Below are 18,344 nucleotides of genomic sequence, written 5' to 3'. Positions count from 1 at the left end.
GACCCGATCAGAGCCGAATGCGGCTTTGATCCGGTCTTCGGGCGGCCGTGTAGGCTGGTTGCCCAGGTCTCCCAGTGGGACAAGAGACCCGGACGAGCCGTGGGAGGGGGGGACGTCCCCTCCCACTCCTTGTAATGACAGCCAAGCTGCTTCTCAGCCGCATCGGTTGTCATTACAAGACAGCCGACCGTCGGCTATGGACGCCGGTACCGGGGTGATGCCTCTAGCTGCAGGCATCACTCCGTTACAAGCACTTTCCCGAAATATCAGTAACCTCCACGCCGATTCCAATATACCGGGGAAAATGCATATTGGCCCCTGATATATCGGCATTGCCTACTCCATATTAATGCCCATGGTTTTGGAATGGGATGTCCAACAAGCTCATATAAGCTAATCATGTGCCTACAAACATTTTGTTATATAGTCTACCTGCTGCACATATATGGCTGACATAGCCATACTATTGATGTTAAGCCTGGCAGTTAAAGTGGTTCCAAAGGCAGAAGTTTTTTTATCTTAATGCATTCTATGCTTAAAATAAAAACCTTCAGTGCGCAGCAGCCCCTCTAATTACCTGAGCCCCATCTCGATCCAGCGATGTTGCACGAGAATCTCAGCTGCCCGGGACTCTCCCTCCTGATTGGCTGAGACAGCAGCAGGCGCCAGTGGCTCCCACTGCTGTCAATCAAAGTCAGTTAGCCAATGAGTGAGAGGGGGCGGGCCCGAGCCGCTACTCCGTGTCTGAATGGACACACACAGCAGCGGCTCACTTCCGGATCAGCAACAAGAAAGGGGGTGTGGAAGCATTCAGGTGGCAGCCCAGGCGCCAGGACGCAATTTCTTGTCACCATGGCAACCTGGCGCCTGGGATTTGTCGAGCCCTGCTTATAGGCGTATATTTTCTATTTTGATATCTCGCTGTTAGTGAGTACACATCACTCTTGGTGTATTGTTTAGAAGGGAGCAGACTATTTGCTAATGAATTGTCCTCCCAACTTCAAACCTGAGAACTTTTTTTTTTTACTTTTGTTTTCAATAAAATTTTGCCTACAAGTCATCACCACAATATGCCTGATGTTACTTTCTTCTGTGCCCCTCTCTGGTTTAGTTTTACTTTATTATTGGGGCCTGACTTGCTCTACCTTCATGACTAAGCCTTGATGGTTGCCATTTCAGCGCACAATGACAGTACCCCAGTGACTAGGCTTTCTGTGCATCCTTCAAATCTGGTTCCAGTTTGTTACAAGGGCCTGTCATTTCCTGTTTCAATTGCTGCACCAAATGCCTTCCCCCTTACCAGTGAGATTGCCTTTAGGTTACATTCACACCGGCGATTTAGGCCAGTGCAAATTGTAGTGGCATAAATCTTCTGATTTCTGCTGTGGCTGTGGGCGGCTAGGCGGAAGCACATCTCCCATCAGCGCTCTCGGCCATTGGCTGAGAGCACTGAACAGGAGCCAGTCAGCTGCTGGTTTTCCAACATGCTCGTCCATCAGAAGTTTTTATTGAACCAGCCGATGTCACCCGACACGTGTACTAGGCTTGAAAACAATTTAGAAGGGTGCACAGAAAAGTCTTTTTTAGCTGATAAGGTAATAGTTGGCATCTTGTGATGTCTCCTATGTGGCAAGATACTTAAAGTGGTTGTAAACCTCAGACATTAAATATGAACAAAGCATATCCCTCTATAGTGTGTACTTGTCTCAATCCAGAGCTCTAGGTGTCATTTCTGTCTGCTGCTTCCTTCCTCTGCTATCAGCATGAATCACTTCTGGCACCAAGTTTTCCTGGCAGGAGAAAAATGGTGACAAGGGAGGGAGCTCCAGCAGATTGACAGCCTCAGCTCTGTTCCTGTGAGCTGTGTGAATGGGGGGGTGCGTCCCTTCCCTCCAATCAGCTCTCAGAGTGCTTCTCACTGAGCTCTGCAGAGTGTAACTTTAGCTCTCCGTCCCCTTTTTTCTGAACTCTCAGACCAGCTTTAAAACTCAACACTCTGTGTATCACCTTAAGGCAGTCACTGCACTGGCTATATGGAAGTTTTACAACAAATATAAGTTGAAAATGGAGTAAGGTTCTCTTTTAAATCCCAGAATTGGGTCCCTGTGAAAATAATGATGTGCATTGCACTCACCCCATGCCCGGATCTAAAAATCTTGCAGGACTAATATCTCTGGATAGGGGGGGGGGGGTTCTAGGTGTACCTACCTTATCATTACACTAACATTTACTTTAGAAAGATTTTAAATTATTTGGAACTTTTGGAATAGAACTAATCAGTCATATGTCCTGCCCAGATAAGGTGATGATGAAGGTGGAGGATTGCAGTTATTGTGTGGGAATGTTTATTTCTCAGTATAGTGGAGTTTTAATCTCTAAAACATTGCATTTCAGTTTCCTCCATCGGCACGATGAGGCCTTTTCTACAGAACCCCTGAAAAATAACGGGCGTGGGAATCCGCTAGGTTTCTACCATGTACAAAATGTAAGTGTCACAGTGTTAGCTACTATGTGTGACAGTAGTGTCCTTAGCTACTATGATGTGACAGTAGTGTCCTTAGCTACTATGTGTGACAGTAGTGTCCTTAGCTACTATGATGTGACTGATGAAGCTGACACGTCTTCTTTTTCTGATTAGATTGCTGTAGAAGTGACTGAATCCTTCGCAGAATACATCAAGACCAAACCAATTGTGTTTGAAGTATTTGGACATTACCAGCAGCATCCATTACATCTGCAGGGTCAGGATCTCAGGTAACGGCAAAACAGAGACTGGAAATTCTAACGTTCTCATTGTCTGAATTATCTGACAGAAGAATAGTTATTTTTTTTTTTTTGCCCAATTACCAATTAGGATTTTCATGTTTTCTGTGATTTGTTGGAGGATAAATGTGGAACTCTGGTTGCCTTTTTGCCTGACAAAGGCCTAGTTTACACTTGCATTTGTGGGGCGTTTTTACTGCCCCCCCCCCCCATCTGCTTACCCCTACGCTGACAGGGATGTAAACATTATCCCCTCGTCGCGTTTGGTGGGCACTACCACCTGCCGGATGCGACCCATTCAACTGAATACTGTAAACACCCTGCAACCTTATGCAATGCAGGTGCAGGTTTCTAGGGGATAAAATAGATAGACAGTCGGGAGGTGACGTACTGCCTCCTGACTGCCTGTCTAGCACCCTCCAAAAAGCAGACAACCATGGATCACTTTTCAGAGGGCACTGCAAGTATAAACAAGGGCTGATAGTATGGTGTGAGAGCAATTAGGCCAAATATAGTCCTTTGCTTGCAACCTTCAAATGGTTTTCACTGGAAAAACTCATCATCAATTACAGAGATTTCTGGAAAATCTGTTTGTGAACTGGGGGTCGATTGTTGCCTTTACTGTGTTGAAAATGGAATGGCAATTTGGTGATAGCAGTCCGCCACATGTTTCTTTAAGCCTAGTACATACCACTAGTTTTTTTTTTCATTCAACCCAGTGGGTTGAACGAAAAACAACTGACAGCTCAGGTCAGAGCCGCTGTACTAACAATCTGATGTTAGTACAGCGATCTCCGCTACTGAGCTATTGTGTTCTGACAGGGGGATGCCCCCATCCCCTCCCCCGCCAGAACACTCTGTTCAGCGCTAATCGGCTGATGGTTTTCAAGCATGCATGTCCAAATGGCCAGCTTCTGTCGGAGCAGCTGCCATACACACATTATAATATAATATTAAACCAGCCGATGTTGCCCTGTAAATGTTTCGCGAACCTCAATCAGGTTCAAAATAGATTTCTGCTACTGGATCTAATTTAATAGGTAATTAGAGTGCATGCACGAGGATATCACAGACTGACACATTGTTCAGGTAAATGATACTTCCTTTTTATTTCTAATGGACAGCCTATTATATAGTTAGTAGGCGGTGTCATATGTTAGTACGTCATAAGCATAATATTAGCATAATACTGATTATTTGCAGCTTTCTGATTAGTCATGTCCATTATAAGGTGGTCCCCTTCGAGTTTATGCATGTTATCTTCTCTTGAAGGCACTGTGCCAAGGCTCCATCTTTCTTCTAACATTCCATTGTCGGTGGTGCGGGGGTATCTAGTAACGGCCATTTTGAGTAAGGACGACAGGGAAAAGATATGTACATGTATAGAAAAATACACATAGAAAAATAGACATTTTGCTTAATTCACAAGTGTTCATCAGATTCCTTGACAGCCCAACATTTGGCCAATGTGCACCCGGCTTTAGCCATTGTTCTTAGTGGGACATCTTTGGGTCTGTGGGCAGTCGCACGTTCATGTTGTATGACTTTTAATCTGTTTTGTTTTGCAGTCCAGCACAGCCATCCCGGCGTCACTTCCCCACACCGATGCCCCTCTCTAAGCCAGGTATGTGAATGTTTTGTGGAAAAGTTTTATTTGAAATGTTGCAGTCTTGTCATGGATGAACCAGAGTAGAAGTTTTATCAATGGGAGCAAACACATAGAGCTGTGGTTTGTTTCATCTCCTTGTACACACAAGAGTTCAGTGCTTTGATAAACCACCAGCTTCTTTACTCAGGCAGAGTGCAAAGTTCAGAAACCTTAATCAGCCCATAGGAACTCACTGTTCAATGCTTAAACTATTCTACAGTAAGAAATGATGAAATCTGGCTGACCATTATGAGTTTCTGCCCTCTATAACATGACATTAACCACTTAACCTCTGGAAGATTTACCACTTTCCATGACCAGGACATTTTTTTGCGATTCGGCACTGCGTTACTTTAACTGACAATTGCACATGCATTGATTGTGCAAAGCTGAACCTAAAATATAATTTATATTTCTCACAAATAGAGCTTTCTTTTGGTGGTATTTGGTCACCTCTGCGTTTTTAATTTTTTTACGCTATAATCAAAAAAAGACAGACAATTTTGAAAAAAAAAAACTATATATTTTACTTTTTGCTATAAAACATACCCAATAAAAAAAAATTAAATTTCTTTATCAATTTAGGCCAATATGTATTCTGCTACATATTTTTGGTAAAAAAAAAAGTCAGAAGTCACAGCATCTAAAAAATATGGTATATTTTTATTTTATTTTATTTTTTTTACTAGTAATTGCGGTGATCAGCGACTTATAGCGGGACTGCAATATTGCGGTGAACACTAACTGACACTTTTTGGGGCCAGTGACACTAATACAGTGATCAGTACTAAAAAAAAAAATGCACTGTCACTGTACTAATGACTTTGGCTGATAAGGGGTTAACATCAGGGGCGATCAAAGGGTTAACTGTGTGCCTAGCCTGTGTAGAGATACACAAGAGGCTTGTGGGTGGTTAACCATTGTCCACACAGATATCTATTTTCTGTGAACTGACCCTTTAAATAACATCTATCCTTGCCAGGAGTTTTTATTTTTCACGTATGTTTTGTTGCTTTGCATGCTGCATCACTCAGTAATTTTATATTTATTTATGTTTCCTTTGCTGCATGATGACTGTGATGACGTCATGATTTTTTTTTTTTTTTTTTTTTTTTTACCTGATTTTATTAATTCCCCTCCCCTCTGCCTTCACCAACTCACTTTGTGCCTCCCCCACCTTCCTGCCCGTTCTGTGTATAACCTGTCTTGGTGGCAGGAGAGAGAAAGATCAATCTGGTCCGGTACCTGATGTCTGGCTACATAAGTGATCCCGTACTGGACACTTTTTCAGAACACGCTCACGCTCTCTCTGCCAGCCTCCAAGACAGTGCAGATCAGTTTCCATCTTTTCTGTCTCTGCCCATCCCTTCCTGCCTACCAGAGAGGGCTCCCAAGAGACCAGGTTAGTATTCCAGCTGACTAGTGGTGTTTAGTAAAGATTTAGGCCCCGTAGGTCCATCCAGTAGTTTGGTTTTGTGTTTTAACAGCAGAATATTTAATACTGACTTGCTTTTCTCCGACAGTTCCAGCCACCAAACTCAATCCTCTGAACAAGACAAGTCTCGGGCAGAGCGTCAGCAAATATGACCTTTTGGTGTGGTTTGAGATCAGCGAACTTGAGCCAACGGGAGAGTAAGTACAAACACAGCACAGTTATTAAAGGGGCTTACCTATATAGGCAGGTGTTGACCTATCTTTGGTGCTTTGTGACAGGTACATCCCGGCCGTGGTAGATCATTCTGGAGGACTGTCCTGTCAAGGAACTTTCCTGCTACACCAGGTATAGTACATGAAGCAATAAAAAAAAAAAAATCAAGCAGTAAAGTACCTCCATGGCTATCCTAAGAGTGGAGTTATCCCTTAACATTCTAAAAGATAAGAGGATCTCCCCAAAAAAAAATAAAGTCCGCATCTACAAATACTGTAGCTGCTGACTTTTAATATAAGGACACTTACCTGTCCAGGGATCCAGCAATGTCGGTACCTGAGCCAATTCTTCAATCGGCTTTGAGTGCAGGAGCCGGCATCTTCACTAAGGCTACGTTCACATGTTAGCGTAGTGGACCGTGGCAGAATCACCGCGATCCGGAAATCATTGCAAATCGCGGAACGCCTGTGCGTTGCCATTGATTTGCAATGGCACCCCAAACGCTGTGCAATGTTGCCGCGATTTTCCGCCTGACGAATCGCGGTAACATCGCGCAAACAAAATTGCGGGTCGCATGACGCCCAAAAAAGGGTTTGCAATGATTTCCGAATCGCGGGCAGAATCGCGGTGATTCTGCCACGGTCCGCTACGCTAACGTGAACGTAGCCTAAGGGAAACCAGCAGTGAAGCCTTCAGGCTTCACAGCTAGTTTTCTACTGCGCATGTTAAGGTCATGCTGTGCTTTCTGAATGGTCCAGTCGTTTTCTGGGACCTGTGTGTCCCAGAAGGCAGCGGGGGGGGAAGGAGGAGGGGCCAAACATACGTGTAGCTTGCCGCAGCGTTCTTACCCGGGTATCTGTCAAAACCAAGTGCCTGCTCCCCCCCCCCAAAATGTGCCAGTTGTAGCAGTGGAGGAGGGGAGAGGGTACGAACAAGTGGAGCTTCCCCTTTTGGGTGGAGCTCCACTTTAAGGATAATGTATAGTTTTGGTATTCTGTAGACTATTTAAAATCTTTCTCTGTACATTTCTGCTATTTCATAATAAACAGGAAGTGCTGTATCTTTTATAATTAAAAAACAGTCTTTGATGTCAAGACACTTTGCCTAGGCTAAGATGATGTCACCAGCCTGCTGCAGGCAGGAAGAAACATTTTCTCAGTCTCCTCTCCCTCAGTACTCAAGCAGACTATACATAGTAACTAACTTTCTAGCAAATCACATGGTGGAGAATCAGGGGCCTGATTTGTGTGAAGGCAGCTAAAAACTGCACAGCCATGAAATTACATGATTGTGTAATTGCTGAGCTTGCATCTTGCACCATCCGGAAGTAGATGGTAACTCTGGATGATGCCTAAATAAAGATGGTTCTGTCAAAGGTAGATTAAAGGATAAGTGCACTTTTAAAAAAAAATAAATAAATGCGCATTTTTTTTGCAGGTAAAAAAAAATGTACATTTAATTATTTTTTTTCTCTTAGGAGCCTGTAAGCAGCAGATCGCATGTGCAATGTTCAGTTCCTGCAGCTTGTCAGTGTAGCTGTCTGCCCGTACCACAGATACAAACAGGCAGTTACTGAATGACAGGAAGCTTAATGGACGATGAGAGCACTCACCAGCGCCCTCGCTGCTTATTGAGAACTTGTGGGCATTTCTTTAATGGAACTCTGTGAATGAATGACATTGCAGTGTGGGCGGAGCCATCAAGGTTCTTTCCTTCCAACTTGCGCCTGTCCCCGGACAGTTTACAGGGCTGTTTGGGGCGGTACAAGACCTGTTACATCAAGGGGTGATTGCCCCGTTTTAGGGTTTTTACTCAAACCTGTTTACAGTTCCCAGGAAGGAAGGCAAATGCTGGACCTCAAGGTCATCCCTTCAGACTTGCATGCGAGGGCTGGGCCTGATGGTGTCTCCCTTCGAGGCGGTTCCATTTGCACAGTTCCATATGAGGCCCCTGCAAAGAGAGATTCTAGCCAAATGGGAAAAGACTCCACAGTCTCTGGACAATCCGATCCGGCTGAGCTGGGAAACAAAAGAGTCCCTGATATGGTGGCTTCGTTCTCTGGTGCTTCAGCTGGGCAAATCCTTCCTCCCCTTGTATTGGACAGTGGTCACCATGGATGCCATCATCAGTCGGCAGGCGTTGGACCAAAGGGAGTGGTGTCTTCATCCGGAGGTGTTTTATCGGTTGTGTCTCTGGTGGGGCACCCCCCAGGTGGATCTTTTGGCATCTCGGTTCAACAGAAAGATGCAGAGGTTCATGGCTCGGTCAAAGGATCCTCTGGCAGACACCACAGATGCGCTGGTGGCCCCGTGCGGTCAGTATCGTCTGATTTACGCCTTACCTCCTCTCAAGCTTCTGCCAAGACTTCTATGCAGGATCGAGGCAGAAGGGATTCCGGTCATCTTAGTGTCCTCACCGGGCTTGGTACGCCAAACTGGTGCGGCTGGTCGCTGACGTTCCTTGGAAGCTTCCTCTCAGGGAGGATCTGCTGTCCCAAGGACTGATCTTTCATCCTGCTTTACAGTTGCTGGCTTTGATGGCTTGGCTGTTAAGCGCCAGGTGCTGAAGGATAGAGGTTTATCTGAGTCGGTGATTCCTACACTATTAAAAGCTAGGAAATTTACTTCTAGGGGGATCTAGCATCGTACATGGAAGACGTACATTGCGTGGTGTGAGTCTCTTGGGGTTCATCCTCGCTCCTTCTCGGTGGCTCGGATCTTGACCTTCCTTCAACAGAGGGTTGAACAGAAATTGGCCTGGAGTACCATCAAGGGTCAGGTGTAGGCTTTGGCGGTCTTCTTCCAACGACCTTTGGCCACTCATTCCCCGGTGCGTACTATTCTTCAGGGTGTCTGACATTTGGTTCCTCCAGTGCAGGCTCCGTTGCCGCCTTGGACCTCAATTTGGTGCTTTCGGTCCTCCAGAAGCCTCCCTTTGAGAACGTTCAGGAGATTCCTCTGCTTACACTGTCCCAGAAGGTGGCCTTTTTGGTGGCTATCAGCCCTGCGCGCCGAGTGTCGGAACTGGCGGCGTTATCCTGTCATTCATCTTACCTAGTGACACAGAGATCAGGTGGTTCTTCGCCCCTGTCCGTCATTCCTTCCAAAGGCTGTCTCTGATTTTCATTTGAATGAAGACATTGTGTTGTCTTCTCTGTGTCCCAGCCTAAACATCTGAAGGAAATAGCCTGGCATGCCTTAGATGTGGTCCGGGCAATTAGGGTGTACCTGGCAGCTACGGAGTCTTTCAGGAAGTCAGACTCTCTTATATGTGCTCATGGATGGGACTCGTAAAGGGTTGTCCACTTCCTCTGCGACCATTTCCAGATGGATCAGACAGACCGTGATTCAGACCTATTCCATCAAGGATCAGGGTCCTCCTTTCCCTGTTAAGGTGCCCTCTACTCTGGAGCTTAGTGCCTCCTGGGCTTTCCGTCATCGGGCATCAGTGACGCAGGTTTGCAAGGCTGCCACTTAGTTGTCGGGGGAAAATTTTCACAAAGTTTTATAAAGTGGATGTGTTGGTATCTGCGGATGCTTATTTTGGCCGCAAGGTTTTGCAGGCTGCTGTTGGGAGGACCTTATCCTCTTCGAATGTGTATTGTTTTTTTTAGGTGGGCTCCAGTTGTTGAGCTCCTGTTACCTGGTTGGCTACTTTTTAGCCTTGGGATTTTTTTTGCTGTTCCCACCCTCATGTTTAACACTGCTTTGGGACATCCCAATGGTCAAGAATGACAGGAGCTGTGTCCGTCAATGAACGAAAGAGAGAATGGGATTTTTGACTTACATAAAATCCATTTCTCTGATGTTCATTGACGGACACAGCACCCACCCCTCTGTGGAATTGTAATTCTTATGACACTGCTTGTAAGTAAACTGAGTGCCTACAGCAAGAGAGAGGGAGTATACCCCCTGGGACTGCCCATGGGCTTAGACTTTTTTTCTGCCAAGTGTCCTACTCCTGTAGGGGGCAGTATAACCCAATGGTTATGAAGATCTGAAGCTGTGTCCTTCATGAACATCAGAGAAATGGTAAGTCAAAAATCCAATTTTTCTTTCACTTTTAATGGTAATGGTAAACAAGACAAATAGAGAGGGTGAATCTCCTCAACAGGGACACAGACAGCAATAAAAACTGACAGATGTTCTAATCCTTCTCCACTCTATCCAAAACTAAAAAAAAAGTTTGCCCTTTAGCTATACTTTTAATATGTAAAAAGCATTAAGTTCTCATTTGTTGTTCTTTCTGCTGCCTTGAAGCCGTCCTTCACTCCAACCACTCCTCCCAACGCCACCACCACCTCCTCCACTTTCCCCAACTTCCAAAGCTACAAAAAAGCATACTAATAGATGTATTTATTGATAAAACCTACAGATAGAATCACCTTTATCATTGAATTATTCATTGGCTGTTATAGGGGGCAGCACAGTGGCTTAGTGGTTAGCACCTCTGCCTTGCAGCACTGGGGTCCTTGGGTACTGCATTGAGTTTGCATGTTGTCCCTGTGCTTGCATGAGTTTTCTCCGGGTACCCTGGTCTCCTCCCACACTCTAAAGACATGCTGATAGATTAATTGATTGACTGCTCTCTACGTTGTCCCTAGCATGTGTATGTATGTATGTAGGAAGGAATTGGGGACCTTATATTGGAAGCTTCTTAGGGGCAGGGACTGATGTGAATGTTCAATATGTAAAGCGCTGCGTAGATTATTGGCACTATATAATGCCTGTTATAACAAGTGAAGCTCCAATGTGGAAGAACTATTGCATGCTATAAAATAAATATTGCGAAAATCAAAGAAAAGATGGTGGTAGTTTTGTCTTTTCTGCATCAGAAGCCATTGTTTTACCTATTTATATGTCATTTGTTGTTACAGGGCATCCAGCGTAGAATCACCGTGACTATAATCCATGAGAAAGGAAATGAATTACACTGGAAGGATGTAAGAGAACTGGTGGTAGGTGAGTGTCACAACATGCCCCTGTAACTGTACATGCCCACCCTCCATGCAACTCCGTATTGACAATCTGCCCTCTATTTGTCCTTCCAGGGAGAGTACGGAACAAAGCCGAGGTGGACGAGTCTGCAGCAGATGCTGTTCTTTCTCTTAACATCATATCCGCCAAATACCTCAAATCTCACAGTTCCAGCAGGTAATCTAATATGACCGTTTAGGCAAGACACTCTGGGTAAATTTCTTATGAAGCTAGTTAAAGGTTATACCCACAAGAAGTAAAATTACCTTCAGTTCAGTTAGATCTATTAGAAAATAAGTTTTACTAGCTAGTTCTTGGTGTCCGAAGAACAATACTTTTACAATTATTTTTGGGTTCTCAAATGTTTTACCTACGTGTGTTTAAAGTGCGCATGGGAGGAGCCTAGATGGAGTTTCACACGGGAGGTACCAGATGGAGGTTTGGGTCACAGTCTACAGGGCCCGGACTAAGTGGGAATGGTTTGACTGGAACAGCCAGGCAGGACCAGGACAAGTTTGTTAATCACCCAGAGCAAGGATGCGGAATTGCGCCCCCTTAAAGAGGTTGTAAACCCTCTTTTATAACTTGTACCTATAGGTAAGCCTATAATGAGACTTACCTATAGGTACTGTAAATATCGCCTAAACTTGCACTGTTTCGGAGATATTTACCTTTAATGCAGCCGATGATGTCATCGGCGCATGCGCTCTGAAGGACCGGCCACCAGTACCGTTCCTTCAGAGCCCTGTGCCGTGAAACGGCGGCTCCCGCCCGCATGCACGGGAGTGATGTTATCGATCCTCTGGCCAATCAGATGGCCGGAGGAAGCAGGATGGCCAAACATGTCGGCCATGTGACCGGCGAGCGGGCGGCACAGCGGGGGCTTCGTTCTAAGGTAAGTATTTAATAATGAGCTATGCGGTGCATGCTAGCTCATTATGCCTTTGTCTTACAGGGTTTTTTTTTTTTTTTTTTGGGTTTACAACCTCTTTAAGCGCTCCTATTACATGCAGTAGAATGTGTGTACCATCCTATGCCCATTCTAAGCCCCCTTTGCACTAGCTGTCCAAGGTTGCGATGGAGTTTTCTCTACACGTTTGGCCAGTTGCTTGCTTTCTAGCAAATAGAAGGTAGTTGCATATGCCTGGTGTGTTTTTTGTGTCAGCTGTGGGCAGATGTGGTTGTGAATGGGGGATTGGAGCATGTGTGCCATCAGTAGCTGTCACAGTAGACATGAATCTTCATCCTGCTGGTTGCTAGCCACTGATCTAGAGATTGTGTGCGGTGAAGGGATGCCCTTCCTACCCCTGAGTCCTTAGCAGCTGCTCCTTCTGCCCACCCCTTGTCCTGGCCCTGCAGCCAGGATTACCTGGATAGTGGAGAATTGAGAGGACAGATCAGTGAATAGTGTCTAGAGCAGGGATCTCCAGACTAGGGCCCTCCAGCTGTTGCAGAACTACATGTCCCATGAGGCATTGTCATACTCTTACATTCACAGACATGACTAGGCATGATGAGAATTGTTGTTCCTGAACAACTGGAGGGCCAAAGTTTGGAGACCCCTGGTCTAGAGGCTTGGAGTCAACACACAAAGGTAGAACCGGTAGTACTTCAGAAGGGCACCAGCTGATTATATTCTGAAAATGTTTCTACATCGGAAATAATTTACCCAAGGAATAAATGAGATCCTAAAAAATGTTTTTCTTGTATAAGACATGAAGGTTCCCATGTTTAGATTTTTCTGTAGTTGCCTTAGGTACACCTCTACCTTCACCAGTCATTAGAGAATACAGTGATGTTCTAGAATTGTATTAACCCATCAACTCAGTATTATAAATGGTGCCTTCTAACACCTCCCATACTACATCTTCAGGGTTAAGTTTTTCCTTAACGTGATCCGAGGCTTAATTTCCAAGTGATTATCATCTTGCTTGTCTTTTTATTTGCCACATTTATGTTGGATTTAATTTGCGTGGCTCCTTTTTATTGATTTTATTTTGCTCCCCTTTTCTTTTCCGCTGAAGTCTTGTCTACGCTCTGGGCGTCCTCCATTTTGTCTCCCTGAATGTCTCTGTCACTAATAGCAGCTTCTTCTTCTTCTGTGTCTTACAGGCTGTTTCTTGATAAGGACATGCCTAGGTATTTTATGTTTTGCTTCTCCCACCCCCCCCCCCCCCCACTACCACCAACCCTGCACATAAAGATTCTTCAGTCTCTCACAGAATACTTTATGTCCCCCCTGCACTGGCTTGCTCCACCCCTTCCCGCCCCCCAATAGCGCTTCTGTACTAAATAGCTAGGTGGTAGCATTTAAATGGCAGCATCAAAGACACTATCATCAAACTTTTTTATATTTTACAATGCAGATTCTAATGGAATGTCATGCAATTAGTGAATTTTAAAAAAAGAATGTTTAGTTTTCTTAAATTTAGGAGAAAATATAAACATTTTGTCAAAATTTTAGCATTTGGTAAAGTAGTTGGGAAGGCGAAATTTAAATGGTTTTTAGGGGTCCTAATCTAAGGCCCCTTTCACATGGGTTTAGTGCAAGGTTTTGCGTCCTGGCTCAACAAAAATAAATAGGGTATGTCACATTCGGCAGGTGATACCGCCTGACAGCTCATGTCTATTGGGCTTAGTAAAAGCAGCTGCTTGTGATTTTTAAATGCACTCGGTTGACAGTAAAAACCCAGCAATGGCCGCCTAACACCCCTGTACACATCATCAAGGCCGCAAGGTTTTGCATCCTGGATCAACAAAAATAAATAGGGTATGTCACATTCGGCAGATGATACCGCCTGACAGCTCAGCCAATAGGAGTGACTGCTGCTGCACCACAACTGCACTGCAGCTATGTCTATTGGGCTTAGTAAAAGCAGGTGCTTGTGGTGATTTTTAAATGCACTCGGCTGACAGTAAAAACCCAGCAATGGCCGCCTAACACCCCTGTACACATCATCAAGGCCACAAGGTTTTGTGTCCCGGATCAACAAAAATAAATAAGGTATGTCGCATTCGGCAGGTGATACCACCTGACAGCTCAGCCAATAGGAGTGACTGGTGCTGCACCACAACTGCACTGCAGTCATGTCTTTTGGAAATGGCTGCAGTGTGGTGAAGAGGAATTTCGGAGTGATATTCCCTCTCCAAACAATCAAGCAGGTTGTGGCATATCGTCTACTGATTGCCTGCCAGCCGCTGCTGACAAAGCAGTCCACCGCAGATCCGGTAGTCAGTAGTATTGCCCAAAGTCATGTGATTAGCATATCAAAATGGACTAGTGGTCATTTGGCTTTGTAAGAAAGCAAAGACGTGATTTTATTCCCAAGCTTATTTCATCTAAAAAGCCATGTGATCATCATATTAGCATGGCATGAACAAGTGGTCATTTTGCTTTGTTAGAAAACAAAGCCATGTAATTTATTATTTTATTTGCCAGCTTATTTCACCTAAGTCCCCATTCACACATGTCCGTTTTTTTCGATGGACCCGATCGGACCATCTGCTGCCCTCTATGGAGCGGTGGGTATCAATGAACATATGTCTGTTGACACCCGCCGACATCTGATCCGATCCACTAAAACAGACGGTTGAGGGATCAAATCAGATGACAGACAGATGTAAACAGACAGGTGGTTTGTTTACATCCGACCACCCATAGAAGAGAGCGGGCTGTGCCTGTACCTGCTCTGCATAAGCAGAGCAGACACGGACCTGCTATCCGCCTGCTCAGCGGAGATCAGCGGACAGATTCCCTGCTGAGCAGGCAGATCCGCTGCTGGAGTCTGGCCGTTTGAAAGGGCCCTAAGTAGTTCGCATTGTAAAATTGGAAACTAATTTAAAATATTTTTTTTCAAAGATGGAATCATAATTTGCACTTTGGCTCTATGCACACGTGTTTTTTTTTAAGCTCCTAGTAGCTGTTATTAGCATTTTTTTCTTGCTCATAGATGCTAAATAGTGTTATCCTTTGTGTCCATGCACACTACTTTATGCTATTAGCGTTTTTTGAACTTGGGCGTCTAGGTGCAGAAAAAAAAACGTTTTTGTAGCGTTTTTGGGAGCGTTTTAACAGCAGGAAAAAAAAACGCTTAGGCTGGGTTCACACTATTGCGATTGGATTCAGGTCTCTCCACATCCAATTCCTATGTCAAGAGATTGTGACTGTCTCTCTATGGAGCCGGTTCACATATCTCTGGAAGAGTTTCAGAGCGAATTGCACAGAAGTCCTGTCTGTCTTCTAGTCTGTTTCAGGTTCGAATTCAGCCAAACATTCGGACTGAAATCAGATCTAAAACATTGAACCCCTGCTGTAAGCTGCTCCGTGCGGCAGTGTGAACCCAGTCTCAAAGCTACTAAAGCACTCCGAACAGCTTTTTTTAAAGCAGTTTTTCTATCTTCATCTACTGTTAAAACGTTAAATGTTAATGTTCCTAAAAGTTTCTAAACCGCTGCTAGAAGCTGGCACACAAATGCAATCATCAGCGTTTTTCATCCAGCGTTTATTTGATCTTAGAAAAAAAACCGCTAGTGTGCATGGAGCCTTAATTAACTGTTTTGAAGAAAACATTCCACTCACCCCTAAAGGCCGGTGCGATGCCAGACATTGCATGTGATTCGCACTGCATTGATGTGCAGATCACATGCGATGTCTGTGCGATGCAAATTCAGCCACACAGATTGCATGGCTGAATTTGCATCGCATTCGGACCAAACTCGTGCAGGACACTTTTTTTTGTGTTCACACCCATGCGTTCCGAATCCTGTCCGAGTTCACAGTTCGCAGTCTGCGAACCTATCTGGGGGTGTCATTAACTTTGTATTGACACCCGCATTGGTTCGCAGAGGGCAGTGTGAACTGCCAGGGATTCAGGTGCGATGCGGGAACCTGCACTGGATTTGCAGGGTTTCCCACATCACACCAGTGTGAACCGGCCTTAAGACTGGCTTGTTATTTTTTTTTAAAAAGATGACTTCTGTAAAATCAGATTTGGTGAAATCACTCCACTCATCCCTAACTCCCTCGTTAATTCAGGAAAAAAAAAAGATGGCAGCTTCGTCTGTAAAAAGGAACATACCTTTGGGGTGTCACCATGCCCATTCTCCAGCTGATCGGTACATATATTTTTAAAACGTTTAGCCCCACTTAAAGGCTACTCCTCCTTTGCAAGATGTCATTGCTGAGCTGGTTTAATCACAGGTTTGCATAAAAAGAAAAACAAAATCAGAAATATAAACTCAGCAATGCAGTAGGGATGTTCTGATGCAGATTTTTTATAAGGTCAGTTAGTAATTGAGAAGCTTGGTATAGCTTATAAAGGTTTTAGATATTGATTTGCAAATTAGTTGCTGCCATGTTGCAGGGAAAGTGGGCAAAATTAACACTGCTTTGGTGATAGTGTCATTTATCCTGCTTTTGTAGCAGTAGATACATAAACATATTAGATGTAGTGTAATTGTATAATAACATGTATTTGAACAATTTTTCTCTGGGTTGACAACTTCTGCCATTTCTTCTTCTGCCATTCGTTGCAATAAATAAGTAGATTACAACCCCTGGGATGAATTTAGAGTTTGTACAGTACAGGATCACTGCATCACTTTCATAGTGCTTGGTACGCACCTTTCCAACTTTACAATTGGTATTGTCCATCTAGTCAGGCCAACAGCTCCCTGTGACCCATGTGCTCTCATACTGTGTATATAGATAACAGCAGGAATATCTAAACCCAGGAACACAAGACTTAATATATGCAGCCTGACAGTCCGCATATGTGGAGGCTGCATTCCTTTTCCTTTTGCTGTCATTCTTTCCTTTATTTTCTTCTGAGGATCCTGCCAGGAACACACTTTCTGTCCTATGGTGACAAGGCTCAACCAGCACACTATCCTAGGAAGTGCAAAGTTGTCACAAGAACTGTGTTAGGTCTGCAGAACACCTCCCCTCATCTTAGTTCCATGATTTGCAGGAGGTGTTCTGTAGTCCGCTGGGATGAACAGAGCAGAGATGATAGCTGCTTGAGATTTCAGTGGAGAGTAGGCAGAAAGCACAAAAAGTTATCAGCTGACATGATTTCTGGCAGGATCAACAGATAGTTTTTTGAATTTTTCGAACAAATATAGCAAGAAAATACTTGACGTGTTATATAAAACTGACCAGGGTGGAGCAAATAAGGTGTGTTCATTATTAGGGGTCACATACACTAAATAGATATGAAAATATTACTTTCAGTTTAGTGTTTTAGACATTCTCCAGATATGATGAAAGACCAGCTTTGTGTAAAATGATTGTTGTGTTTGGTAAAATGAGAATCAGTTTGGTCTTGCAGGTATTCCTTGCTGTCTGAGAGCCAAGTAGGCTGATGTATGGTAGTGACATGCAGTGAGGTCTGATGACAACCCTAGCTGCTTATGATCACCATCCTGGGCCTTCGCTATATATCTCTCAGGAGCAATCACTAGAGTCCATGCCCCACAGGTGCTCCTTTCAGGTTCAGCCAAGCCAAAACAGATATATTAAATATGGCAGTGCTCCTTCTTTCACAGGAGGATCCATGCTTTTTCTAGGGAGTTAATATATTAGATTAGTGTTCCTGTAATGTCACATTTGTGTGTCTTTTGTCACTGTGGTGTGTGTTGGGAGTGGGTATGTTCTGTGTTGTACAAGGACAGCCCAGATTTAGAGTTTAACCAATATTACCACCCTGATTCTCTAGGACCTTTTATCGGTTCGAGGCTGTATGGGATAGCTCCTTGCATAACTCCCTACTGCTCAACAGAGTCACTCCCTATGGAGAGAAAATCTATATGACCCTGTCTGCTTACTTGGAGGTACGTAGTCTGTCACCTGTCTTCTACCTGCCTGTCTATTAGTTCTTCTGTTACTGCTGTTTTTGAGTGCTTTCTGTTACTGTGACATATTCTATCACTTGTTTTGGCTTTATCTCTGTGAAGTGTGTTTAAACTCTGCACCAGTGTGATTATTGTAGTTCTTACTCCATTGCTGTTTCCATCCCTTCATTACATTATTCCATGTTTCCTTTTTCTACTCATTCGTTGTCCATCCTTCTATCCTCTCTTTTTACAACATATACCTTCCTTTTTTTTCCTTTTCCTGCTTTTTTTCCTCTCTCTTCGCTTCCCTTACTCTCTCCCCTATTTCTACTATTCTTCCTTCCATCTCTCCCTATTTCGTTCTATCATTCCTCCCTCCCTCCTCCCTCCCTCCCTCCTCCCTCTCTCCTCCCTCCCTCTCTCCTCCCTCCCTCTCTCCCTCTCCGCCCTCCCTCTCTCTCCGCCCTCCCTCTCT

At 44.4% G+C, this 18,344-nt stretch overlaps 1 protein-coding gene across 15 annotated transcripts in view; it reads left to right on the top strand.

Annotated features, from left to right (window-relative positions):
- The window catches only part of KIF1B (kinesin family member 1B), a gene marked incomplete at its 3' end in the record, with an annotated part of 308,482 nt that overhangs the window by 269,613 nt on the left and 20,525 nt on the right, over positions 1-18,344 (top strand). For 9 of the 15 annotated variants that reach the window (XM_082274493.1, XM_082274502.1, XM_082274492.1 and 6 more), the window contains 9 exons: positions 2,395-2,485; positions 2,639-2,754; positions 4,332-4,387; positions 5,935-6,043; positions 6,125-6,191; positions 10,936-11,020; positions 11,110-11,212; positions 13,148-13,174; positions 17,752-17,866. In XM_082274493.1, the coding sequence (XP_082130619.1) occupies positions 2,395-2,485; positions 2,639-2,754; positions 4,332-4,387; positions 5,935-6,043; positions 6,125-6,191; positions 10,936-11,020; positions 11,110-11,212; positions 13,148-13,174; positions 17,752-17,866 (769 nt within the window). The remainder of the gene's footprint in view (positions 1-2,394; positions 2,486-2,638; positions 2,755-4,331; positions 4,388-5,934; positions 6,044-6,124; positions 6,192-10,935; positions 11,021-11,109; positions 11,213-13,147; positions 13,175-17,751; positions 17,867-18,344) is intronic. The other 6 variants (XM_082274494.1, XM_082274505.1, XM_082274504.1 and 3 more) reach the window with 1 other exon arrangement.

The sequence above is a fragment of the Pelophylax lessonae genome (assembly GCF_965119305.1).
Source record: "Pelophylax lessonae genome assembly, chromosome: 12".
Classification (NCBI taxonomy): Eukaryota; Metazoa; Chordata; class Amphibia; order Anura; family Ranidae; genus Pelophylax; species Pelophylax lessonae.
Note: the sequence above shows the minus strand (reverse complement) of the source record. Positions and strands in the feature narration are given on the sequence as shown.